The sequence below is a fragment of the Dicentrarchus labrax genome, unplaced genomic scaffold (assembly GCF_905237075.1).
Source record: "Dicentrarchus labrax unplaced genomic scaffold, dlabrax2021, whole genome shotgun sequence".
Taxonomy (NCBI): domain Eukaryota; kingdom Metazoa; phylum Chordata; class Actinopteri; family Moronidae; genus Dicentrarchus; species Dicentrarchus labrax.
Window position 1 is genome coordinate 16,521,096 of NW_026136709.1, and position 27,678 is coordinate 16,548,773.

At 41.2% G+C, this 27,678-nt stretch overlaps 1 protein-coding gene across 1 annotated transcript in view; it reads right to left on the bottom strand.

Annotated features, from left to right (window-relative positions):
- Positions 1–27,678, bottom strand: part of LOC127369546 (collectin-12) — a 33,890-nt gene that overhangs the window by 2,226 nt on the left and 3,986 nt on the right. The window contains exons 3-6 of the mRNA XM_051411021.1: positions 7,077–7,199; positions 2,594–2,680; positions 1,461–2,504; positions 586–1,083 (exon numbers count right to left, since the gene is read on the bottom strand). Of these exons, the coding sequence (XP_051266981.1) occupies positions 586–1,083; positions 1,461–2,504; positions 2,594–2,680; positions 7,077–7,199 (1,752 nt within the window). The remainder of the gene's footprint in view (positions 1–585; positions 1,084–1,460; positions 2,505–2,593; positions 2,681–7,076; positions 7,200–27,678) is intronic.

The window sequence follows — 27,678 nt, forward strand, 5'->3', positions numbered from 1 at the left end:
AAAGAAGCGACTTTTTTCGGGAACTATTTGCTTTCTTACCAAGAAGATTGATACTAGAGCTAAAGCCAGCAGCTGGTTAGCTTAGCTTAGCATAAAGACTTGGGAAAGTGGGGAAAAATGTCCAAAGATAATAAAATCTGCCTACCATACCTCATAACCTCCTCTACAGTCACATCATGTTGTTTTTACAGTTTGGTTTTTAGGATTAAACAAACAAAGTGTGGGTTAACATGTTAATAAGTGAGCTTTAGAGACAGGGCCAGGCTAGCTGTTCCCAGCCTTTATGCTAAGCTAAGCTAAGCTTACCAGCTGCTGTTAAAGTGGTATCGATCTTCTCATCTCAGCAAGAAAGTGAATAAGCATTTCAAACAAAATGCACAAAACTATTCTTTTAACACATTATTTAATCTCAGTAATACAGTGTTCTTTTCCTGGAATGATACAACAAATGCCATCGTGTGAATATTATAGTAAATCTGTACAAAACAGAATAAAGTAATGTACACTGAGCTGATTTAATACATTACTTCAGGATCTGATAAAGTGATTCCAACAGCAACAGAAACTTCATTAGTAAATTCGTACCTAGGGTCGACAGTGTAGGAGCTACTGCCTCATCCTGCAGAGACACAGGGCCTAAAGGAATTACTGGCCCCCGGATTGGGATCCCTGGTTGTCCCGGTGGTCCTGGTGGTCCCGGAGGACCCACTGGTCCTGGCAGTCCTCTTGGCCCCTGCTCCCCAGCTGGTCCCATTGAGCCTCTGATACCCGGTGGACCCTGTGCCCCCTGAGGGCCAGGCTGCCCGTCTCTTCCAGGCAGACCAGCACTACCTGGCTCTCCTTTAGTTCCAGGAGGTCCGGCCCTCCCTCCTGAACCTCGGGAACCCTTCGATCCGGGACTGCCAGGTACGCCTGGCAGGCCTTTCAACCCTGGTAGACCCGGTGGTCCTGGGGAACCCTGCTCTCCTCGTGATCCTCGTATCCCTGGAGCACCCTTTTCCCCTTTCTCTCCTTTCTGGCCAGACTGACCAGATGGTCCCTGAGGTCCTTTGTCACCTCTTGGCCCTCTGGGACCAGGAGGACCTGAAAAATAAGACATACAGTAAAATAGTGAAACAAACTTTAGCTGGTTAACCGGTTAGCTGTGCTTAACAGTTTGGCATATAACCCCAGAAAAAACCACAACCTTTGTTTTTTACATTTCAGTTTTTTTGCAGATTAAACAAACAAGAAATAACTTATTAATTGAGTTGAATAAATGCTGATAGGTAGATTTTGTTACCTTTAGACAGAGCTAGTCAAGTTTTTTGGGCTGCAGGCTATAGCTTCACATGTAGTGTACAGACATGAGATTGGTATCAATCTTCTCATCTCACTCTTTGCTAACATATTTTCTCAAAATCCCAAACAATTCCTTTAATTTTAAACATAACGTTTCACTGCAGCCACACATTCCTCACCCTTTAAAATAGTGAAGTTGGTTATTAGTTGCGAGTGCTTGGTGTCCACCAGCTTCATTTCTTCCATGACAAAAGAGATGTTGGTGACCTCCTTGTCCACACGTGCTGCCAGCTCTTCCTGCTGGGACCTCAGACTGGCTGCGTCTGTCCTCACATCCGTCACGCTGCTGTTAAGGTTTAGTAAGAAATCTGAGTGACGGCCGATCGTCTCAGAACAAGTGCGTAGATCATTCAGGTTAAGATTGATAGCGCCCAGGAGCTGCGTGGTGAAGCTGATGTTGCCGGTTACGCGGTCCATACTCTGCTCTGACTCATCTAGCCGCATCTCCAACCGGTCAAACTTGGTGGCCGTGAGGTTTCTGAAGTCCCTCTGCTGGTCCAGAATCTCCCTCAGGGTCTGGTCGTGAGCGTCAGCCACGCTGCTGGTGTTCTGGAGCTCACTGGTCATAAAAGCGAGCTGTGATCCCACCTCTTCCAGGCTGTCGTTGTTGGCCTTTGCAAGAGCTGAGGCATTACTAGCCATGATCTGCAGGTTTTCCACCTTACTGCGAAGCCACTCGGCATCAGAGCGCGTCTGTCGGGCCGTCTGCTCAAGGCTCTGAAAGTCATTGCGCATTTTCTGGATGGCCTGGCTGGTGTCATCCACTGAGCGCTGCAGGACGGCGATGAGGCCTCTCTGCTGGGCCTGTGTGAAGTTAAGGCTGCTGATGCTGAGAAGTGCCTGGTCCTGAAGTTTCACCTGCTGCTGGAGTTCTCTCTGCAGCCTGGCTGTGTCATCCTGCAGACCTCCGATGATGCTGCCATAAGACTGCAGGGTGCCGTTTACAGTGTGCAGGGTGGCTGTGTTGCTATCCAGCAGTCCCTGAATGGAGCCCTGGTTGTTCTGGATGTCTGAGCCAATGTTCTCCAGCTGACTCAGCTTAACTTGATCGCTGTGGATGCGTTCCTCCACCGCAGACAGCTGCCTCTGGAGAGTCCAGATGTTGTTCTTAAAAGCCTGGATTTCTGTAGTGGTGTTCTCCGACTTCTGCCCTGCTTGATCATCTGAAGAAATAGATTTGTACAATAAAAAAAGGTTTCAGCCTCTCGCTATAGCTTTTACTTCAATTTAAGTCCAGATACATCAAACTTACCCAGCTTTTTCAAATCAGTCTCAACAGCAATTATCTTTCCTCCATAGTTTGCAATACCTTCAGACACACTGTCAACCCTTTGCACCACTGACAGAAAAAAGACAGGACAGGTAGGACAAAGGTTAGTGTCATAGTCTCATCACAGGCCCCGTCCTTTATTAACAGACAGAATTGCCTGCAACCACAGACATCGTATATAAAAGGGATCACAGAGGAAACCAATGAAATTCACTGACATATATCCTATAAGAGATGTGTCTACATGTCTGGTAGGCATGTAATAACGGTAGACTCGATTAACGAAATCTTTTGGTTTAAGCCAGATTTAAAGTGTGACAGAGGCAGAGAGACGTGGAAAAAGCGGGATTTAGAGTTGCAGTTTATTTTTTTATATTTTAATTTAGGGTGAGAGAGGCATTGCGAAACAGAGGAAGTAACATTGATTCAGCAAAGATGGAGTGGGTGGTCAATGACAGAAACCGCGGGTGGAGCTGCATGGAGAGACACTGGCGAGGGCCCTAGGGGACAGGAAGTGACCTAAGGGGGGGTCTTCAGTAAACAGGTGGATCAAAGACAGCCCAGAGGAGACAGACGCTGTGGCAGGGAGGCTCTTCACGCCCCCACAGGCGACACCAGCGTTCATTTCCTCTGGAATGTGTCTGGGATTCCAGGGAATCAGCCCACTTCTACCACCAGCCTCGCCAGGGGGACACATCCTTTAACCGGGAACTGCATGGGCTCCTCTGCTGGGAAGCTGCATCCCAGCTGTTTGCGCCAACAGTTAAAATAGTTCAATCCCCAGGCTTTCACCTCCACGGGTCAAATCACCAGGAAGACAACCCGAGCTGGTTCAAATCCATCCAGCCTTCAAAATGAGGACACAAGTAAATCCTGTTATTTATGTACCAATTAGCACAAATAGTGGCCTTAATGTTGTTGTAGATTTCTTAGGAAATAGTTTATGTCCCATTTATATTGAATACATTGACAAATTTAGGGAATAAAGTTATTCACTATTGAATCTTCTGTTATATATGAAGCTGCCACCAGCTTTTGGCTGGCTTATCTTAGCATGACGACTTGAAACAAGGGGAAACAGCTTGCTTGGCTCTGTCCAAAGGGAACACAATTTGCTACCAGTACCTCTAAAAAGATTAATCAGGTTTGTTTAATCTGCACAAAAGTCCAAGTGAAAAATTACATGCATATCTTGTTATTGGACAGAGCCAAGCTAGCTGACTGTTTCCAGGCCTTATGCTAAGCTAAGCTAAGCAAACTGTCTGTCTTACTATTATTATTACCTTACAGATTGATCTCATCTAGCTCTGCAACAAAGCGAGCTTTATTCTCAAAATGGATTCCTTTGAGTTTAGGAGCCCAAAAGCAAAAGAAAATGATTCTCAGTTCCAGACGACAAATACAAAAATATCTATTACTGTTCTGGAAAATTCCTCCTGAGCAATTGACACTGAAATGTTTGGGAAACTTCAAATTGGAAAATGAATGTTTAACCAATATGGTCAAAGCTGTTTTTTGTTTCCTGTCTTCACCCTGTTAGACATCCTAGAAACACACCTAAAGTTGTCTCATGGAACAAATAAACACATTTAAAACCATTTGAACCAATAAAACTATCCAGGGATTACCACATTATTTTTAGTTATGAGAGAAAATGGTCAGTTGGACAGGAAATGTTCCACACATCAACTAAATGGGACACATTTCCAGACACAGACTACAGTTCAGCACTGCAGAGCACAAAAGACACTTTGACTTCAACTCCACAGTCCGAACAGCCTATGGCACATTGTTTCTTTCACCAACACTTACATGTACTCTAGCTGGGAAACTGAAACGAACACAAGCAGCACTCCTACATACAGACATTTCTGGGCCTTTTCCACATGCTCTGTCCATCTACTGGCCCCGACAGAGACTCATTGCATCACACTGTGGCAGAATTAACCATAAAACACATATACAAAGAGGTTGCAACAGGGCTGCAGTGGAGAGCATTATTCTGGAAATCTTCGAGGTCCAAATGTTGTAAAAATGAGCTGTTCTGTACCCAGTTTGAACTTATTCCAGCTCTTGTGTGGGTGGTTCTTAAAACTGTCCAGGTTTTCTTGTAAAATCCAACTTCCTTATAAATATAAAGTCAGAAGTAGTAAAACTAGTTATGAAGTGAGTGGAGTGTAAACTCCATGCTTTGGTTATTTTATAATTTCTAGGATCCACAGGGCATGAATCTTAAAACTCACTGTACAACTGGAAGTACAACTGAAGTCAGATAGGATAAACATTTGAGGGGAAATGTACAATCTAAGTGGAAACACATCTACACATGAAGGGCTTAAAATACAATTTGCTTTATGACAAAAATCAAGTTTTATTTATTTGTTGTGCTATGTCTCCTTGATCACATATTGATATGTTTTAGGTGTCTTTTACTTATTAGCTGTGCTCACAGCAATTACAGTATGAGAATGGGTGAAAAGTGGACTTTACTTGCCCTGGGTTTTGCCGCACAGGCTACAAAGACAGTGGTGGATGTACCTGCAGCCTGAAAGGTTAGCCTGCAGGCATTATTCAGGACTGGAAATCAACTGCTATCTCTTCCACACATTAATCTGGTATTTAATTAATGCTAAAGCAAATGCAAAATGCTAACTACATAATGAAAGACTATGTTTTTTTTTCTTTAGGTTTCACAGCTCACTTGAACAACTACAATTAATACTTATTCGCTGTTTATGGTTTGAAACTGAATCAATAGACACTTAGTCACTCTCCTCTTTTAACCACTTTTTTATGTTTTGATTCTGTGTCACTTTTGTGCATATCTAAAACCAGTTTTGTCTTTGACAATAAAAAGACATTCACACAGGGAGTAAGGTAAAATGTGCAGGTTATGTCCTCTTCCGTTCACTTTTCTTATGGCCTGTGAGGAAAATGAATGGGAATTAAATCCTCCAGAGTCCAGAGAATGTCCTCATATTGCTTTTGGTTGTGTCAATCAAGAAAACAGACTGTAAGGGAGAAGACAGGAGTCCACTGAATCCCTGCCAAACTTCTAAGGTTAAACAGCATCACAACAAAAGAGCCACATACAGGACGATTCTGTGGGTCATTGATGGAAGACAGAGAGAAGCACACATGTTAAGTGCATAGAGCACTCAGGGTCTCACTACATAACCATCTGGAGCTAGGAGTGTGTTTAGGCTGAGCTGTGGTTCCCTTGACAGAGCAGTGCTTCAGTGCCAGTAAAAACCCAATTTCAGTGGGTTCTGCTGGAGTTGCACTGAGTTCACTCACTGCTCATCTGGGATCAATTAGGCCCGTATGAAAACATGCACCACGGAACAAGTAGGACCGACTGAGCTCAGAGAGTAAGAGGACATCATTGTTAATGTACTCGAGACACACAGATAACCCCTGAACATGTTAACTTCATGCCATTTTCACAAACTGAAAATAAAGAGGGGGATACGCAGTCGCATATGGGAGTGTTTAGCACAATTATGGCAGGAACATTCAGAGTTCAATTCTCCGAAAGACGGCGGGACCGCTTCCCGACCTGGAAAAAATTTGAAAAAGCCAACCAAGAAGTTCAGCTCCACAAAAGCTGAAGACCCTCCCAGGAGGTGTGAGCTTTGTGGGTGTTAGTAAAATAAACTGGGAGAAGACTGTGGGGTGGAGACAGAGGGGATAAAGCACAAGTTTGGGGACAGGGTTGAAACTTAAAGGGGCTGTTCACCTAGATGATAAAGATACTGTATTTTGTACCTCAACTTCAATACAATGAATGAAATCTAATTTGTGGAGCTGGCACTGGAAGGCTCTTTACTGCACGTTACTGTGAACGGTTTTGACTGGATCTACTTTCTACTGAATAAATAGTCCCTATAAAATCGATTGACAGAGAGGAAACACTTATTTGCTTTCTTGCTGAGAGTTACATGAGATTACCAATACCACTCTCTTGTCTGTACACTAAATATGAAGCTACAGCCAGCAGCCAGTTAACATAGCTTAGCACAAAGACTGGAAACAGAGGGAAACAGCTAGCCTGGCTCTGTCTGAAAGTAACGGAATCAAATGCTGTTTCCAGTATTCCCAGTAATGATTTCTGAGAGAAAAACTGCTGACTTTTTCTTATAGGTGTGGTGGTCTTCTCTTCATATTTTCCATTACCAATCTATTGCCTTTAAATAGTTAATTGCAGAACATTCAGTTCTCTGGTGACGAAGAACTCCTTCGGCAAGCACAGCAATGCTCTTATTTCTTGGCAGCGCGAAGAGAAACCAAATGATAGGTTTGGACGTCCGCTCTCTCAGCACAGTGTAAGCAAATCATTTGAACATTTTAAAAAACAAATTGCATCATTGAAGTGATGTTTATAAATGTTTGTCACCGTGGGCCCCTATAATTGTACCCATCAGATCACAGTGACGGAAGAGTGTAGTTTACTGGGCTGGCTTACCTTTATATCCAAGCACAGCTACAGCGATGGTGAGGAGAGTACACAGCACATAGAGCAGAACTATGGAGGTCTTCAGCGCCCATTCATTCTTACACTTAGTGCACTGGGTGCCCTCCTGGATCCCTGTGTAAAAAGAATAAAGAATAACATATGATTCAATACATTTTGCTGCTTATTCTACATTTTCCTGGAGCAGAGAGGTATAAAAAGGACATGTGGGTAGAATTTGGTGTTAGCTAGGGACTCTCCATGTCCAGGAGTCCCACATCTGGACAAACAGCCTTGGAGTCTACATTAAAGAGTCCAGCAGTTCCCTTAGGGCCCGGGTGGTGAAGGGGCAGGGGACACAAAAACAATCCCCCCCACTGGCTTGTTTACACTCAGCGACATGCTTATTTTCCTTCACTCAGCAAACTTCCTCTTTTTCGGTCGATGTCCCTATCGAAGCACAAACAGTCTTCGTGAGTTTCACAAAAGAAGCACTGAGAGTAAAATCATGCGTAATGTGCAACATTAAATGGTGAATCTGCACCTTTTAGTTCTCCTCTTGCAGTGTCAGTTGACTTTGGAGTAAAAACTAAAAAGCAAGCAGGGACACTTGAAAAATATTTCTTTCAGAAGGATATCTTTCATGACAGATGAGTGGCGAGATCCACAGCACTGACGGGAACACAGCTGCGTTTCATTTTCAATTCAGGAAGTGTGTGTCTGTGTGGAAAGGTTGGGGTTGCAGTGTGTGTGTGAGTGTGTGAGTGTGTGTGTGTGTTGGGGGGTTCTGAGCTTCATGCACCTGGAATGAAACTCACTCAAAAAACCAGAAAGAAATAGCTCATATGGCAACACAAAGACCGCAATACATGTCTATCACCATCGGAAAGCCAGTCAATCCCATGACCATTATTTATCAACCTGTAAAGAGCAGGGACCATTTAGTGGCAGAGACTTCACCACACATCTAGTTCAAATAGCATTTTTAATAGATGAGGTAATACATTCGATGAATTAAAAATGCAGCGCTGATTGGCTAAGGCGTCTCAGTGGGAGTTTAGATGCCAAAGTTAACAACTTGACTTGTTCTTATGGGTGTGAAGGGATTGTTAATGACCAACGGGTGTTAGACCTCAGTTAAACACCAAGTCCAGCTGGAAAGGAGGTTTCCTCAGTGCCCGGCCAACCTGAGAGAACATGAGATTTACTGTAAAGAGCATGGGCAAGTGCTGCTAAAAAACAGACTTAAAAGGGATTTTAAATGTAATACTTACATGGTTTTGATTCTTTGCCAATAACAACACCGCCTCACGGGCCAAATACAGACCTACTTTACTTCATCTGCCTGAAGCTGCATTCTGTGTTTCCAAAAAGGACAATGTAGAGCTGATCAAAGTCCCATATTAGCTAATTGCAGACACATTAGTATATATGTCAGGTGATAAGTAACAATATTTGATTTTGGTGCCCAGCACATAGATTAATCATAATGTACAGTTCCACAGATTCAAAAAAGAAAACATTTCATAGGATTCAATTTGAATGACCAAAATGTCTAATTATGTTGGATACAATTTTAAATTCAGTCTTCACTCTCATGGAAAGGGAAATATCTGGATCTTTAGCTGCTAAATGCTCCACTATGTTCACCAGCTGTTAACTTACTTTCTCTTTCTGCTGTTTGGTAGCAGGTAACATACAGTGTCAAAAGACACTTATGAGAGCCATTACATTGAATCAAAATGGTACAGTTGCAGGTTGTATAAACCAAGAAATTAGTTACTGTAAAAGACGCTAAATAACTTAGGTTATAGCTGCACAGAGAAATCTGTAAATACATCTTATCTTGAACATGTGTTCCCAAGAATGATAATGTAGAAGTCCATAAATTTCATCGAATTGTTTTAAAGCACGACATCTTTACATAAACGAAATCAACTATTCGTGACGTTTGTCGATTTCTTGCCAAAATCTTCACATCTTGAAAGAAAGCAGGTCCTTATGTGGGGGGGGGGCTTTAACAGTGGTGGAAAGAGCTGAGAGGTAGAACAAGAATAGAGAAAAAGAGAGTGGAGTGTTGTTTTCTGCTTACATATTGTACACACACCTGAAAATGACGTCAGCTTTTTAGAGCCTCAAAACATGGCTGATGCTCATGTGCAGCCTCAAGGGGCTCCTTAAAATGTATTAACAAGTGTATATGCCTGAAAGACATTTGTCTTTTAAAAGCACAGCTCCAGCTCTGGGTGTGGAGCAAGTTACTAAACACAAAGTGGCTCAAAAACACAGCTGTGTATGAAACATCAGGAGTTACCAAAGTCTTCCCTTGCCACCAGTTTAACTGTAAGCAAAGAAGTGCACTCTGGGAATACAGCCACAATAAATGATTGCATTTCTGAATCATTCATAACTGCTGACATGTTTAAAGTGTCAGCTCAGGCATGCTTCCACAATAAAGCAAACATATCAGTTCATCAGTTCACAGTAATCAAAGTGCTGCTGCCCAAATTTGCTGTTCCAATCCAAACACACTGACAGTGTTTACAAATCTGCTGCACTGAAATTATACCAAAACACTTTGTAAAGGTATAAACTATTACACAGGCAAAAGGCTTTTCCATTTCAGTGAACACTTGACTGATGAGCTTCAGATGCTCAGTGGATAAGTGGAGAATTTTGTGTTGGCTGTCAAATATGGAGGACACCTGGCATAACACAAAACACATGGGCGTCAACACAACAACAACGGAGAGATTTCAGTTTCACAGCTCCTCCAGCTCCTCTATGAGCGCAGAGAGAGAACAGACATCATATGGAGCAGCTGTAGTCTTTTCGACCCCAGAGTGTCGACACATCAGTGGGCTGTCGAAGGCGCTATCAGGGGTTGTGACCTGCTTGCTGTTCATTTCCCAGTGGGTCACTTCCTGGATGAGCAGGACAAATAGGAAGACAGATGCCGGACTGGACTGCTGAGTGAAGCTTTGGGATAATATTGGTGTTTTTTTAAATTTGTGCCGATCATCTGTTTCCTGTGTCTTTTACATTGCTCCTTGTGATCGCTCTATATACATGTATGTCATCAGCGTAAGTGAAGATACCAGCGCTCGGTCTCTTCCCTTCAAGAAGCAGTTTGCTTTTGATTTATTGTATTAACTTCCACAAATTATATTTTGACTGGCTTGTTTGGTCTGAGTTAATATCATTGCTATTGTGCTTAAACAAACATAAACAAACAATCTGGATACGGATCCCTCTGATTTAATTTTAAAAGAATTGTACAAAGGATACAAAAGCCAAAAGTTTCTAAATTAACTTAAACCTGTTTTGAAATTTCTTGTTACTTTTTGGCCAACATCTGATACTGATATATCTGCAATAAGCTAATATCTGGCTAGCTCTACTAGTATTGATACAACTTGAGTTTCTGTACTGATTTACAAACAATATTTTTGTTACCATACTTTACAAAGTCTTCTTGAATCTTGAATTACTAATTCAATTAGAAACTTTTTGACCAAAGAAAATTTGATCAAATTTATTTATTTATGTATGTGCCAGCATTCAGTACTTGGAAGTTCTGCCATAAGTTTGGTCAGTGATAAAAAAGTATTGAGGTTTAAAAACAAGCCTTAGTTATAGTTTACTGTTAGTCACAACATACCTACAGGGAGAAAAAGAATAGACATCCAGGAGTTAAGGTTTACACTGGGTTGAAAAGTAACTGTCTAGGTTACTTATAACTCTTTTTATATTTCAATGTGAGGCAGGTCCTAATTACACGTTGAAGTCAATCATTTAAATCCTGTTAAAATGATGGTTATATGTAACTCGAAACATCTATAAAGCTCACTTTTCGTCTAAATTTAGCCCAGTTTGAACTTAGACGCCTAGGTGTCTTTTAACCTACAAATTACAAAAACCATGTTTACATGCGATGTGGCTTTGTAAAGTATATTGTCATACTCATGTCATCTCACTCGGGCTGTTTCTGTCAGCACAAAGAGAAAGTAATTTCAAGCTGGATTTGATACAGTTTGCTTTACAAAAGTCATATTGGGAACTGTACTATGGACAAAGAGAACCAAATAGGTTTTGACTTCAAATTAAATAAAAAAACAAACATCATCATTAAATACCACAGACACCTGGGATGTGACATCGCTCCACATTCCCTAACTGTCGGGTTTACATGACAAATGGCCACATGGATATGAGACAGTCAGGACAAACGTCTTTCACACATTCTCAAATAACTGTCACACTAACAGGCCCCAGATGCACAAATCCTAACACAAGGATAAAATATCTTGAGGTTGAAACATCAAGTTTGGCAACACATTGAGTTATATGTAATAGGTTCAGGCCTGCTGATAAAATAAAACAAAGTGTTTCTAGAATGACACAATTCTTAATATATATTCAACATTAGGAAGAAGAGAACTAGAAGTAGACTGTGGAAAAACAAATGAGAACACTGACCTCCTTGTTCACTGTTTTACTTCAGAGACTCAGTTCCCTTTAGTTTGGTTGCTCGTCATTAAATCATACATTGATTCGTCATCTTTCCCCTTCGCCTGCAGAGTCAGATGCAGTCGGATCTGACCAACCACAACCGCAAAAACAACCGTTGTCCAGGATGCTCGGACCACAAGCTGACAACAACACTTTTACTGCTCAAAGCAAAACAAAAATGATGCTTTAAAGACAAAGACTCTTTCCAAAACTAGAACAACCCGTGGGTTTTAAATGGATCGCATTGTCATTGTGTGTTTTAGTTGCATAAAGTCACCCATTGTTCCTGCAAAATGTTGAAAAAATACCCGGACAATGTCCACCTTAGTTATAATTAAGTGTCTCCAAGGTTTTGTCTTTCACCAGCCTCATTTCCTGTAACAAAGGATTACCCAAACATCATCTTTTTCATCTCAACGTGGCCATTAATTTACCCCTGAGATGTCATAATAAGAACAGCCGATACACGGGCCTTGCTCATTAAAAGACAATGTTTATTTACTGTAAATAGCAGAAGGGACGCTATAGTAACGGATGAGAACACAAAGCTGTGAGCTGAGGTCACACAAACTGTGATTTGGATCCCTGCCTTGCCTAACACACACTCAACTCCTTTCCAGGAACCGGAGTGCAGATTACTCCAAGAGGGCAATCAGTGAATTATACCTGGCACCAAAGACAGTGAGGAGTTCAAGACGAGTCCTCAAAGCCTTGAAAATGTATCAGAATGGGATAATAGGCCTTCTCTGTTACAAATAAAAAGTCCTGTTTTCAAAATGATACAGTCCTGGAGCTAAAATATGACTTTTTACATTCAGTTTCCACTTCTCAGGGCAAAGGGAAGAAAGAAAGAAAGAGAAAGAGGGACAGAAAAATAAAGTAACTAGGGCATAAAGCGAGAAAGAAGGCGAGGCAGAGAGGAAGGACAGAGCAATGTTTTAGAGAATTAAGGAAAATTACATGAGAAAGGGACAGAAAGGAGAATATTATGCCACTATTGACATCAGTGCTGTTTAAGTAAATCTGACATGACAACGCTTAAGGTTTGGTTAAAATCATAATTTGGATTAAAGGTCCAGGGTGTAACATTTAGGAGGATCTATTGGTAGAAATGGAATATAATATGCTTTCCACTGAGTCTACCATATTGAACCGCCAAGTTTGTACAGTAGTCCACAACAGACAAACTAGACACTGGCTCTACTTAGCCATCATAGTTTCCCCTTGAAATACTTTAATTAGTTAGGAGTTAGTTAAACTTTACTACATACAACATTAATATAGCAGCAAACAACTATACTGCTGTTTTTTTCTATAGAAAGTTAAATTGCCGCTTCTGTCTATGGAGTCTGGTGATGAGTGATATTACGGCTGTTAATTTTGTTAAACAAAAGATCTATCTAGGGATCCTTTAATGTATTAACACACTTCAACACACAACAATCTCAGCTGGTCAGAGGCCAAAACAATCACTTTTAGAGGCTCTTTGTTTTGGTCTGAGATGCTCTAGTGCGACATCCAGTGGCAAGTGAATATTTACCCCATCTGACAATCTCATTACATCACAACTGAATGCTAAAACTGTAGTTGTTTGTTTCCAATTGTTTTCTCAAACAACACTCATCCTTCATGCCATCTGTCCTTAATTACTCCAACAGAAATAAGAAGTTTTACAAGATCTCTGATACACTGTAATCGAAGCCAAGATGTTTTACAGTCAGGAGGGAAATCGTGGCTCAATGAATGAGTCATACACCGCTCAGCTTTCTCAATTGCATGGTGAGGTGGTCTGCACTAAATCATGTGCTTCAATGGTGTGTGTGTGTGTGTGTGTGTGTGTGTGTGTGTATGTGTGTGAACACAGACTACCCTACGTGTGCTGGTGCATGACTTTCAGTGTTGGTGGACATTAATCAGTGACATTCAGTACACTTCTAATCACTTTGATTTAAAAGAAATAGTCCCCTTTTGGATCTTTTCCCACTAAAAATTCTATTGATCTGTGACATTTGATGCATTCATGTTTTAATTTACCTCTTGGTGTATCTACTTTCCCTCAACAGGGGAGTGTCCAGACTTTTTTGACTGGGATGCACAAGTGGGGCACTGACTTATGCAAGGGTGCCAGAAAGCTCTTCTGTCATTTCCAATTTATGCAATTCCAATACTGTTTAGGGAGGCCAATATGCAGAAAATAACATGTTTATACCACATGCAAAAAGAAAATGCAAGGTTGTTGCCCAAAACTGCATGGGATTACCATAAAGGGAAGCCTTGTGGATACCCACAGAACCTATTTTCATTCAGATACCTTCAGAGGTCAAGGGATCCCTTTGAAAATGGCCATGTCTAATTTTGGAGCATTATTTAGCCCCCTTCCCGACAAGGTAGCATGACATTGGTTGGTAACAATGGATGTGATAGGACATCTGGTTTAATATAACAGCCTCTGAAAAACAGTGCGAGAGGTAAGCATAATCAGATTTTGTCACTCAGACTCTTTTGGCAAAATCTATCTGAGTTGGTGATTTCAGAAGACATTGCAAGTAAACTTTGTAACTAGATTAACTTTCAAAGAAAATTAGATTTTGATATTTTTAAACAAACCACCAAACAAAAACATAGGCATAGAAATAAAAACAGCTCTTGTCACTCTATTTCTGGTTGGAGTTTGCTCTAAAGGAACATGTATAAGGAGGTGCTGTGCAGGCACGCCGAACAGGATCCAAAGCCAATGCACAAAGCTCTCTCGCAGTGAAAGGTCTTGGCTGCATAGTCACCCCACTTAATAACTGACTGTTTAACAGCTTGGAGAATATACTTCCTTCTACAGCATGCCCACTGCGCTCAATACGAGGCTGTACCTGCCAATGACGCAATCAGAGGAAGTGCAGAATTAGGGCCAAAGGGTTCTGAGTTCATGGGATGGCTCTGGGGCCCTGCAGGAAACCGACACCATCCCAGCTCCATGTGTGGCCTGATTTAAGCTCCATCTCTTTTATTACATGTGATGGAAACCATAAGCCTCCATCACATGAGACAGGAGGGCATGATGCTCAAGGTTATAAGTGAATGCGGGGTGAGAGGAGAAGTGAAGACAGACAGGACAAGGCCAGCGCACAAAAAGGATGAATTCGGAGAAAACAAGCGAAATGTGAGAACATTTGAGGGAGAGTGGGCAAGGAAAATGGTTTAAAGATCTGAGAGGTGGAGAGAAAGCAGTGACGAATGACCTTTAAAAGCCAGTAACCCCTGTCACATCATCCACAGCGAGCCAAGAACCTCTCAGGGACTGCGACATGGGCCAGATTGTCCATGTAAAAATGGGAGGGGGAGAAGAAAAGTGGTGCCTTTTCTGACAGGATATCTGAGCTTTGTATCACATCCAACAAAAGGCATTGTCAAAATGTGAGGCAACCAAGATTGCAGCATCCAGCAGCTCTCCCAGGCTCCAACTGTCTGCCGCCTCGCTGTGGGGGACCAAGGCAGAACTTTATTTTCCACATAAAGATCTAATTCATGTGTCAGCTCTCCTTTGATTCAGTGACAGGTTTATGAGCTTACATTTGACACCCATTAAAATGGGAAGAGGCAAGAGGTAAAGAATTTGGGTTTTTGTTAATACATAATTGTATTTTGGCTTACTTGAGTACATAAACACTTATATCACCAAATGTGCAAATTTGAGGGATGCAGAAAATCAAGCAACACATTTCTTACATGAGAAATCCAAAATGTCTGCCTTTATGTTACTGGACAAGTTCAATTTGTGTAATTAGTTCATTTTATGCTGCTGGAAAACAGATACAGGACATGTTTAAAACAGCATTTAGGGATTTTTTTGGCCTGGTGCCGGTAAACTACTTCAGTGACGGAGGAATCATCTATATCGCTGGTTCTCAAACTATGGTATGTCTCCTGTACCATTGCTGGGACTGAAGCTGCCTTTAGTGGCACAGAGGAATCTCTGAAATACTTTAAAAAAAATAAAATAAAATACTGCAAAATTTGAACAAAAATGTAATTTTCTGCAATATTCAGTTTCAGCCTGCAACATTTTCACGCATACACATGTGTGTGATAAGTTATGAGCTAAAATGTGATGGCAAGATAGTAAGTGGAGGAATCGAGACGTCAAATGGGAACTATTGGGAAGAGAAGTGTGGACCATGAGTACCTTTTTTCCACCAAATAATCTCTGGTTCTTGAACCAGCTCTGTTCAGGACTCAACAACAGTCGACAATAAATAATCTTATTGAGAATAAACCTCCTGTGTGAACTGTTCATAGCTGAATAGGGTCGGCCTACACTACTGTATTTTAATGTCAGTCATAATGGTGGAACTTGGAGCGCCTTATTGTTTCTGAGGTATTATTCTATAGATTTCTTTCTAGTTGACTCTTTGTGTATATGATTCTATGTATGTATGAAGGATTTCCGAATCTTAAAAGATATTGATGCCTTGTTAGAATCTGCCTAATTATGTACATACTCACTTCATTGACTGCACCTGTGACAATTTTCCAGCACTACTCTGATTGCCTGGCAGGTGACAGCAGCCTTGCTATGTGTGAGCTGCCATTTGGTTTTTACATGCCCTGAAGCAGACAGGCTTTAAGCCCATTTATTAAAGGCTTTTTAAGTTTTGCTAAGGTATTTTTTGGTTGACTTATTGATCACACAGCAGTCTAACCTCTCTGTTTTTTTGGTCTCAAGACAGAGACAGAGTAACATTAGCATTCATTAAGAACCATGTCATGTATTTACTGTACCCCTTTTTAGCTCTGTTTGGGTCTCCACCAGCTCATGTCGGAACTATTTTGCTCTTTAGCTGCTAAATGCTATGTTACAGGTATTTTTTCTGATTTAATTTAATTGCTTTGACTCTCTTCTTTGTTGATTTTCTTGAACAGACAGAATCTAGAGTAGTCCTTCTGCTTGCAAATGACTCCACAGCCAAACTGCCCACTCCTCATCCCACCCATAATGATGTCTCACCAACTGATAGTAAAGGTAGAGAAATAAACATTTCCAAAATGGTTTTCAGATGAGGTGCGGTCAGACAGGCACGCAGACTGCGGCAGCATCCGTGGCCTCCCCTGCCCTGCAGCCCTGCCCCCTCCCACGAGCCCAGAGGCCCCACTCGGCTCTGCACAGACTCAGCGCTTGCTGCAGTTACACAAACAGGTCGTCTTTCCAGAAAACTACATCAACAATGGAGTGGGGAGCGGGAATGGACTTACTCAGCTAAGGGATTTGGGGCCCACGGAGCGACTTGGGTTTTAGTTACAAAGCAAAACATTGTAGCTTAAGCACCCCAAACTTTTGCAACTCTCTAGTAAATGTGCGTGTTTCTTTTTGTCTGTGTGTGTGTGTGGCCCGCTGGTTAATGACCATCACATTAGCATCCAGAATTTGATAGCCTGCCTACGCTCAACTTTGAAAGAAACACAACACCATCAGCAAAAAGAAGAAGTGAGTTCAAAGTGAGAATGCTGGAGAGCAGGACAAGAAAAACAAAAGAAACACTTTATCCAATGAAAAACAAGATTCAAAGGCTGTTTGTCTTCAGTTCAGTTTGTCTGCCATTCAACTGTGAGAAATGATCATAAAGTGCAGCACTTCACAATATGACCATACAGTATTTGAATTTGAATCTTATTCCCTTTCAAACAAAGTTGCAACACAAGAAAAACTGAGAATCAGTAATTCTCGTTCAGTCAGCATTTTCAAGGATCCAAAACCTTCCTTCCTGCAGAGTCGATCTGGATCTGAGTATCTGTCTAAACCTCCCAGGTTAGGTCTCCTGCTGGTTGCTTCAGGTGCCAGTCAAAATGGGAAAACCACTACAAAGACCCCCAGTGCTGACGGAGCGCTGGCAAGAACTTCAAAGAAGAACAAACTTCTAAATGTCGCCAGTCGGAGAAAACCAGAAACAAAATAAATAATGTGACGTTTTCCCTCTGATGAGCAGCTGGGATAATAAACCACAAAATGGTTCTTGAGACATTAAAATCAACCTCTTCTCCTCTGTCGTGTTTGCAGCAATGGCTGGTCCTGGTCCTGGTAAATAAGGTGGTTTGTGCGGTATACTCTTGCATGTAAACTGACAACGCTTGAATATTAAGGTTGAGGTTATTCCCATTTAAGAGGAAATTGATGCCTAACCCAACTTGAGTAGTGGAAACTAATGCAAAATAACCTAAAGATGCAGTTCCAATAATAGCCACTAGACACTTTGTGGAAAACCATTTTGAAGCCATAAGTTTGGCGTTATGGAGGTGGTCTTGTTGGTTTTCTGGAGCCAGCAGCTGTGCTGTCAGTAGTGATGTAATTTTAATTCCCATCAAAATCTGATGAAGAGTGTTTGAAATATCACTTCAGAAAACACAAAAAGTCAGCAGCAGAATGATGATATTCTTGTCTCCAGTCTATCTGCTTTCACAAAACTTTATGATGTTCTTCAGCTATCTAAAACTAAAAATATCCGGCACAAGAAGTGGCCAGTTCTGGTTCATTTTTCAATCAGATTGAATTTCAACCTGTCGCACTTCATGTCTTACTAAAACAGTGTCTGAAATGTAAATGTACTGAACTACAGTTCCTGTTCTGCTGAGGTGCTGCCAGATAAAACCAGGAAGCCTTTAAAGAGCTGTGCAGATTTTTGGGATACTTGAAGGAAAGCCGGTTGAGAAAAGTCTCAATGGGACAATTCCTTTACAGACCATACCCACACCAGCCAAACTCATCACCATGTTGTCCACATCCGTCACTGACTCTGCCAAATGGACAGAGGATACCAAAGCACCTCTAGCGTTCTTTGAATGAGTTCCTCCTCCTTCAGATCGAGTGTGGACTGACATTTTCAGTCCGACCCTGTGGTTTCTGCTCTGGTGTCGCTTGTGGGTAAAGTCGGTGTAACATTATGGTCATCGCGGAGAGAGCCGCTCTGTGATTTCAAGGCTGGTTGTAATAAGAAGCTCTATCATTTAACAGTGGCGTAGAGAGCGAACATGGAGGGCTGTTAAATGTAAATATGACTGCGGTCTGTGAGCTGTCAGGTTAGACTGACTTAAAGGATCTCAGAATTAGCTCAGTTACATCTGTGTGAAAGTATGAATGGGTAAGAAGTGGATGTCACATAATACTTACAGTTGAGCATTTTTTGAACTTTACAAGTGATTTTTACACCCTATTATTTTATTCGGTGCGATGGTATTTAAAGAACCAGAGTGAAGGATTTATAGTTGCTTGTAAATCCACCTCACCCTCCCATTCGAGGCACAAAGGGAAAAAATGCAGTTGCCGCCAGAAATGCCAACGGCCCTTTCTAGAGCCGGTGTTCGTCTGGACAACAGATGAAACATGGTGGTACCTCCAATGGAAGGTGACCCGTGGCAATATATAAAAGGCTATATCCTAAAGCTCCTATATTCCGGTGATTAAACACGAATGTAAGCATATCTATGAATATTATATTCAATAGAGCCTCCTAAATATGAAACACTGGACCTGAAACACTGGATATGCATTGCTCTGAAGGTGGAAACTTCGGAGTGGAAACAAAACATTTGCGATCACTTGTAAGAATTGCTCAGCACCATAATTCATATTCAAGAGCCAACCACATGCAGAATGTCCAATTACAAAATTATACACTTTCCTCCAAAGTCAGCAATACAAAAACAGGTCTAAAGATGCTTTCTGAGGTGGGTTTATAACAATGGAAATGCCTTCTGTTATTCGGCATCAAGGTTGGAGTTCCTTTCTGGGTGGCCAGCCACGTCTGCGGTTGGATGCGGGGGCGTGGTCTGTCAGCCTGAATGACAACAAGCCATCTCCTCCTGCCGCTGGTCAGGAAGAAGAGGAAGAATTTCTGCCAAAGTCTGTTCAGACAGACACGCTCCAGACATGAGGGTGGCACGCTCTTCTACCTCAATGCAGCCTGCAGTCAAGACAAAAGCATCAAGAGGCAGGAGGAGCTGTCTGACATCTGGATAGTGAATCACACAGAGGCGATACCACTTACTGAAAGCAGTAATCAACACCAGACAATGGCTTTAAATTACTCTACTGTTTGTTTAGGGTAATTTAGAAGAAGTGCTGGGGGAGGAAACTCCTGTCTTAATAATGGAAGAACTGAATCTGTGCTGCACAGGCGTCATCAGGGACCAAACTGATTACTGTATTTCTCCAAACAAAAAGATCTGCTTACCAAAAACAAATCATAATGAAACTGTTGTGCCTTCACAACCTTTTCTTCAAGCTCCACCAACGTGTGCTATGCAGAGAAATGCAACAGAATACAACTGAAGTGATCATGTATTATATCATTCTGCACTAAGCAAAATAATGTATTCTGATAACAGATACTCATGCAAACTGAAAGAGTCTTCTTAAAAAAAGTATGTTCCCATGTAAACTACGTAAAATGGTCAATGAGATTAATTTATTAGTCTCTGTAGAGAAATCTTGTCTGGGACTCTCGGGAGCGCTGCCATTCCTTTCATACCACAATACACAGAGTGCTAATCCTACAGTATATACAGTACAACACATATCTATGTCTGTAAAGATTCTCAGTCATCCAGTTCATAGTATGTCTAGGAATGTAAAGTCAAAGGCGCCTTCAATAATAGACTGTTAGAAGGTCCAATTAACTTTGACTTATCACATATCTAATTTATATAATGTAAATACTAGGTGGCTGATGGTTGAACGTTTATGCTATTCATTATATTAATAATTAACTTATTTAAATATATATATATAACACACAGAACAAACAGCAAGGAGACTGAACATCACACATGTATAAGGTGGTGTGTTTTTCATGACAGTTATCGCCTTGCTTACAGTATTGCAATATACTGAATCATAGGTCCTGTATCGTGATACAAATATATTGGCATTGATTCTTGGCAATACACAGCCCTATTAATAAAAAAAACCTCAAATACGGGATTATTTTTTACAGATATCGTTTCATTATGTAACAAACTACAATGAATTTGTAGAGTGATCTGTATAGTTTGCTTATTGTTTCTTACGCAGCCCCTTTACTCTGTCTATGACGTCCTGCTACTGTGTATCAGCACAAAAGACTATAACATCACTACAATACACAAATCACTCAATACAAACTATTGTTAATATGAACTACATTAACACAAACTCTGCATTGTTGTGGCGTTCAATCAGTTTTGTGATCTTTGGAAGAACAACAGAAGTATACTGTAGCTTTGTCGTTTTATAATGTGTTAATTAACCATATGTGTGCATGACAAGCATTGTGCAGAGCTCAGTGAGGTGCCAGAAAATGAATTTCGTGAATTCCCTCTGTCTGCAGTCTTAGCCACACATGGAAAATGTGATAGTCATTATGCATCTGACAGTTTTGGAGCAGAACACAGTTCCTCTCTCTCGCTTCAACTCCCTTTTGCAAACCAGGAAGCCGTAGGTTGATTTTGGCAACCCTCACAGCCCGTTTTTCCCTCCTTTCATTAACATTTTGGACTGTGAATAACAGTTTTAGGAGGTTTTATTACTTACACTAAAACAGGATAAATTAGAATCCCCAAATTCATTGTTAAAGTGTGCCTGTGTGTTCTGCTGCCGGAGGTGTTGGAGACCTTTGCGGGTTCATCGACACAAGAGACTCACATGCATAAAAGTTACCAGTTTGTATTACAAAAGTGTGACAGACACACACAGACAGACAAACACTGGAGTGAATATAAATGTAAGATCTAATGTACAAGCATGTTCCCTGCACAACAAAGAGCTGCAGCTTGCCACACTTTTTAAGGGAGGCGTTGAAGGAACACAGGTGTCTTGGAGCGCCTTCTCTTTGCTCTGCTATTCCTTTATATTATTACTAAATCAATGACTCAGACCCCCTAAAAGGCACTTAAATAGAGACTATACTGAACTCCAGAAACCCTCCCTTGACATCTGCATGTGGGTCACGTCAAGGACACCGGGGGTTATTATGGTGTGTGAGAGCTGAATGGGGACAGTGATGGGGTTTGCTGCTTTTCCTCACTCTTAAAGGTGAGTCAGAAAAGTCACTGACACTCGGATGATCACAGGCCAGATTGAAAATAGCGACTAACTACCAGCACATGTGTTATTCTGGCAAAAACATCACCGATCCACGCCTGCTCTTCGCATCTAGCGCCCGGAGTCATGTTACTGCTGTTTTTATTCAGTCTAATGAAGGCGTAACACAGAGAGAGAGAGAAAGAAAGAGGGGGTGGAAAGTTTGGACAAAGGTTTACAGGATATCTCAGGGAACTTACTTTGATGTTAAAACCATCTACTGTGCTGCATTTTCTCTACCTGCTGTTCCACCGGTGTTGAAGGATGTATTCAGATCATTTACTGAAAGTGTCAGTCCAGTGATTTTACATGTCAAAGCCAATTGACAAACCACGAGTAACACTCAGCCTGTGAAAGCAGTTGTATGAAGTCTTGTGTGTCTCTGGAGGAGCTTTCTAAAGTCCTAAATCATTCAAGTATCACAGTGTGGGATCGGATATTTAACATAAAAGACCGCAATACAACCTGTGTGTGTTGAGTTTGAAATATATGCAATAGAAAACAATTTTCATTATCTGGATCGTGAATATCCTCATATGGCTTGACTTGAAAAAGCCTAGCTCACTCACGCACAGTACCGATATTGCCTGAATATTTGCACTCATTAATCAATCCTAAGCCTGGCTGAAGGCTTGGCATGCCCCCCCCCACAGACACACACACACACACACACACACAAAGAGACTCAAGTACAAGCAGCTTAAAGAACCCCTTAAAGCTTTTTTCCACAAAAAGCTCCATTTACTCCTTCTATCACAAACATTTTTGAAGAATTTTAACTATTGGTGAAACCCCTTAAAATCATATTTTTAATGAAATATTTCCCTCTTTCAGCAGATGAATGTGAAAACAGCCTCTTACTGTCGAACTGCACATACATCATTCTGCACAGAGAAACTCAAACATCCAACTGTAGGAACTAAAAGAAAAACATAGTTTTGAGTGGAGGGGGGACTTTAAAATCATACTTGAAGACGAAGAATGTGTGTAAATGTACGTTCCATCGCTGCTTCAGCCATCCTACTCAAAGAAAAAAAGAAAAATGTGAATGGATGTGTTCATAAATTCCTCTGTGATCGGCTGCCATTTCCCCATTTGGCTGCTTCACATTCAGACAGTTCAGTTAAATTCCAGGTTGTAAGGGTTGAATTATAACAGAGATAAGACAGTGTCTGGATGTCTGAAAGTGAAACTGCAGCGCTAAACTAATGACTTTTTAATTGCATATTGTGAGTCCATATGTTCTTATGTCATAAAGGTGTGTAGTTTGTGCTTTAGATGAACAGTTCCAGCTGGATCTTATACTGTTACCTCATTTTCCTTATCTACTACCATCACACACACACTCACAAACCCTTATCTCCTCACAAAGAGCTCCTCTCATGCTCCTCCAAACACATCCATCCACGTCCTGCTCTTTTCTTACAACCGGCTGTGTCTCCTCCACCTTCTCCCACTTCCTTTTCACTCCCCTTCCCATCTCCTGGGATAAAATACCCTCTCTCCCAGCGCCCCCTGCTCCTCTAGCTCATTCAGCATCTCGGTGTTATCTCTCCTCCCGTCCTGTCCGGTGGTGTGAGATTCTCCCAAAACCAGACCCGAGGAAATCCCAGATCCCCAGTCTGTACATCATCTTTTTGTTTACACCTCGAGGCTTCAGTTTCAACAGCCTTCTCCAAAATCTCTGGTTGAACTTTCCTTTCCCAGCAAAATAAAGCTTAATCCTGCAAGAGGAGCTGAGACGTGGAGCTGGTTTCTATAAGCCACTGCCTGGCATCTGATTATTTTTTAATCACATGATACTTCATTGTTTCTGGGTGTCTCTTCTTGGGGGGAATATCATTTGTAGCGTCTATTTTTCCTTTCACTCACTCACACAAACATGCACACTTAATCCGCCTCTTTCTCCTCTTGTCACCACATTAGCTTCTCAGTTTTTCTCGAACGTGCTCTAAGATGTTTTCAGGGCTTCCCACAGCTTTTAAAATACTTTAAAAAACGTGTGGGTATGAACACTTTTGAGACAAATCAATCAAAAAGAAAAGACATCTGTGCCCAGGGTATAGGACTAAAAATCTCCTGCACATGACACCAGACGGCACGAAGAAGCCAAAACATCAAAAAGACAAGTTAAAGGAAGATATCGTGTGCAACAGACAGGGGCAGTACATTACAAATAATGAAGAACAGGTGTTAAGATATAAAATAAAATAAAACGTGTGAGCTTGAAAATGCGTAATAATGAATTTATAGTCTTGAAATCAATTTAAATAATAAAAAATAGACACCCAATTGCATCACTCCACTACAGAACTATCTTTACTTTACAAGTTGAGAATTGATGGATATTGGTGTTGATATACAGAACAACTTTAAAGAAAATGATTTACCATAAAGCCTCAATGATGTCTAACCCAAAAAACGACTTTTACGTTCTGATTTTTACCAGACAAGCGCTTGAAAGTCAAAGACAAACCCTGTGTTTTATTGCTGTTCTTGCCCAATTTTAGCAGGTGACTTCACTGAGTGTTTTCCCATTGCTGTCTGCTCTCTACAACAGGTGTTTAACCCGCTGGATACTCAATCTACGCCTGAAGCTTCTACAAGAGCTCATTTCAACAGAGAAGGTCACTGTGAAGCACTTAAACCTGCTTCAACTTATTTTTTTAGGTGGCAAATTAAACAAACACAATGCTAACATATTATCACTTTTTAATATGGTGACATGTAAGTAAATGTTGCATCCATCAGCTCATACAGAGAGACATTAGCATTTATTCATCGTGTTTGCGTCCACCTGATCAACGTAAGTCCAATATTCGCTCTCCTTTTAGCTCTGTTTTGGTTTCCACCAACTACAGCAGAGTAGTTCTTCTGCTGCTAAATGCTATGTATGCTATGTAAAACCAAAATGATGAGCTGAAAGATCTCCATGAAACTCATTTGAATTGAAGAGTCAAGTGATTCTTTTCTATGGGTTTGTCTATACGTGAGCAACACCTTTCATATTATAAAGACTGTAGCAGTTATAATGGCAAGATGCACTTTGAGTAGCCAAAAATATTGACGATTGGACTATGAGAATCACATGAGAGTGTAAACATACCAGCGAAGAGCAGCGCAGTCAGAAAAAGACAAATGCACGTGCTCACACAGAATAAATATGTTTGGGGAGGCATGCTGACTGTGAAGTCTCAAGGCCAAGGGAACATTTTTGACAGCGGTATGGCAGACAGTAAAGACGGCTTTGTACACTTCAGTATTAAGTGATCAAAACCTGACATGCGATTTTAAGAAAGAACTAAGAGGCAGAATTTGAGAAAACCACAACACAACCCTGTAAAAAAGGCCAAGAAACCACAGCAAAGTGCATAAAAATCCTCATCAGACATTCTGACAAACTCAAAGTATCACATGACAGCACGTATTAAATGTGTCAGTGTCTGACAAAAGCGGGCCAGTAATGTTAACATAACCACGTTTGATTCCATGTTAACCAGGATGGATGAGGTGGTGGTGGGTGAGGTGTCATTATGACTGCAGCTGAAGGTGGTTGTGAAGCCAGGGAATACTCTTTGCCAGAGAAACCCACCGGACCGAACCGTGCTGACACAGCTGGTCCCAGGCTCAGACGGCCCAATGCCATACTCGGCTCCAGGAACGTTCTGGGTCTTGCTGGAGAAACCATAACAAGTGCAGGAAATAGATTAGTGCACTTTGGGTTCCACACCGGCCACAAACCTCCTGAGCCCGACCTCTCCAAACCCACATGTGTGGGAACAAGAGACGCAGCAGCGGAGGGAGTAAGACCCCCATCCAGACTTCAGCGCAGATCCCAGGAGGACCTGCTGCATGGAGCAATCAGGCCCCCGTTATTTCAGAACTGGCCCTGACTCCTAGCTGCAGAACAACATGCAAGTCCTAAAACTCCTCCACATACCAGCAATGTCAGCGACATGAAAGCCAGTGCGGGACAGTGGTGAATGTCATTTATATTGAATTCTGTAACTGTAAACTCAATAAACTGTGAAAGATTTGTACCTTGACATTCTGACATTATTTATTGTCAATATATGATGTTCAGAGTCTTTTCCTGTCTATTACTAACTCGTGGCATTTATCTTTCTTTACAGTTTTCCTTTAAGAAAACTCACTTTGCCGCTGTTGTGTGTGACTGCTACAAGCAGAGGTGGCAAAAGCAAACACATTGTTTACTAAAGCAGAAGTTCAGATACTTGCACAAAAAAAGACTCCAGTTAAAAAAAGTACAGGCTCTGAAATGTACTCAAAGTAAAAAAGTAAAAAGTACTTTTTTCCGAAGAAAATTTCTACCGACTGTTACGTTTTGAAAATAGTATAAATTACAGATATTTGTACAAAAATACAGGAAGTAAAAGTAATACATTGCCAAAAAAATAATGCTCAAGTCAAGCACAAATACTGGAAAAACCTGAAAAAGTACAGTAAGAAAGTATTTGTACTAGTTACTTCATCTGGCTACAATATAGATATAATGTAGGCCTCGATCCTTTCATGATGTTTGACTTGCTTACTAACCTGCTATTCTAGCTTAAACAAAAGACCCAGATGAAATGTTTGCTATGTCCTTTGCAGATCTTTTGAACCTATAAACTTTGTACATATATACACATTCATTGTGCCCGTCAAAAACAGTCTTGGTCAGAAAACCCGACCACTGTCTCAGACATTCATGCTCACAGTGCATGAGCCTGAACTTATTTGACTGTGAGTGTAGTACATCAAGGGATAGAGACAGCGAGAGAGAAAGAGAGCAATGAATAGGCTACACATAAACTCAATGAAATGGTCTTTGGTTGTCTTTCATTCAGATCAACTGACGCTGATTTGTGGAGGAACTGCTTCTTCTACAATAGATTTCTTTCTGTATGATAATGAATAAATGACACCCCAACCTGAAGCGTACCAACATTTTCTGCTGTTAAACTAAGAATAATACACAAACCAGTAGCTGTTACTTAAGTGCCCAGTTAAACCAGACAAACAAGACTACTTGCAAATGGTCAGTAGTGGAAGTTTGTGTGTTATTGGTGACTTTTAGATCTTTCTACTGATTTCTGTTGCTCTTTGAATGCAGCATTTAATCCCACTGAGGTTCTGCGGATGTGTGCAGGACTTCCACTTGTTAGTTACTTGTCGACTTAGGTTTTTGCGACCCGAGGGTCCATGGTTTTTGTCAGGCCGATGACCAATGATTATACCAGCTCTAAAGGGGTTGTAAGAGTTCAGCCAAAGCTCAAGTAGATTTCTGTTTTATTCTGGTGGCCTTCTTATGTCAACCCCCCACTGAAAAATAAATATGTTTAAACTTGAGCACTGTGGAAGCAATTCCGGCCTGGCTTCAACTTGGCAGGAAGAGAGATGGGATTACCATATGAATTCACTCAGTGAATATACTGAAGTGTGTGTGTGTGTGTGTGTCTGTGTGTGTGTGTGTGTGTGTGCGCGCACATGTGTTGTCGTGCTTTTCCATTTGTATACAAACAAGTGGAAAAATGTGCGTCTATGTGTGTATTTGTGTAAATATACATGATGTTTGTGTAAGACAGAGAATCAGAAACAGTTCACTCTGCTTAAAATGTGTGTGTGTGTGTGTGTGTGTGTGTGTGTGTGTTTCCCCATTGTGCTCTTTCTGACCTTCGGAAAGCTGATTAGTTACTTTGCTCATCTGCCAATGTACAAACACCCTCAAAGGTGCTTTTAAAGATATTTCGACAACGTTGTCACTACGTGTACACATGTGTTATATATATATATGTGTGTGTGTGTGTGTGTGTGTTATGGATATTACACATTGTACCTGCAGTCCTTCCAAAGGTTTTTACAGAAAAGCTGGAGGCCTTGAATCTTGGAATTCAAGGAATTGGAAGAAGAGATGAAGCCAACCATCAGACATATGGTATTTTATTGCTCCTTTATCTTTCGTAAAGCATTTTTATGAAGAAAGCTTTAAGCACACAA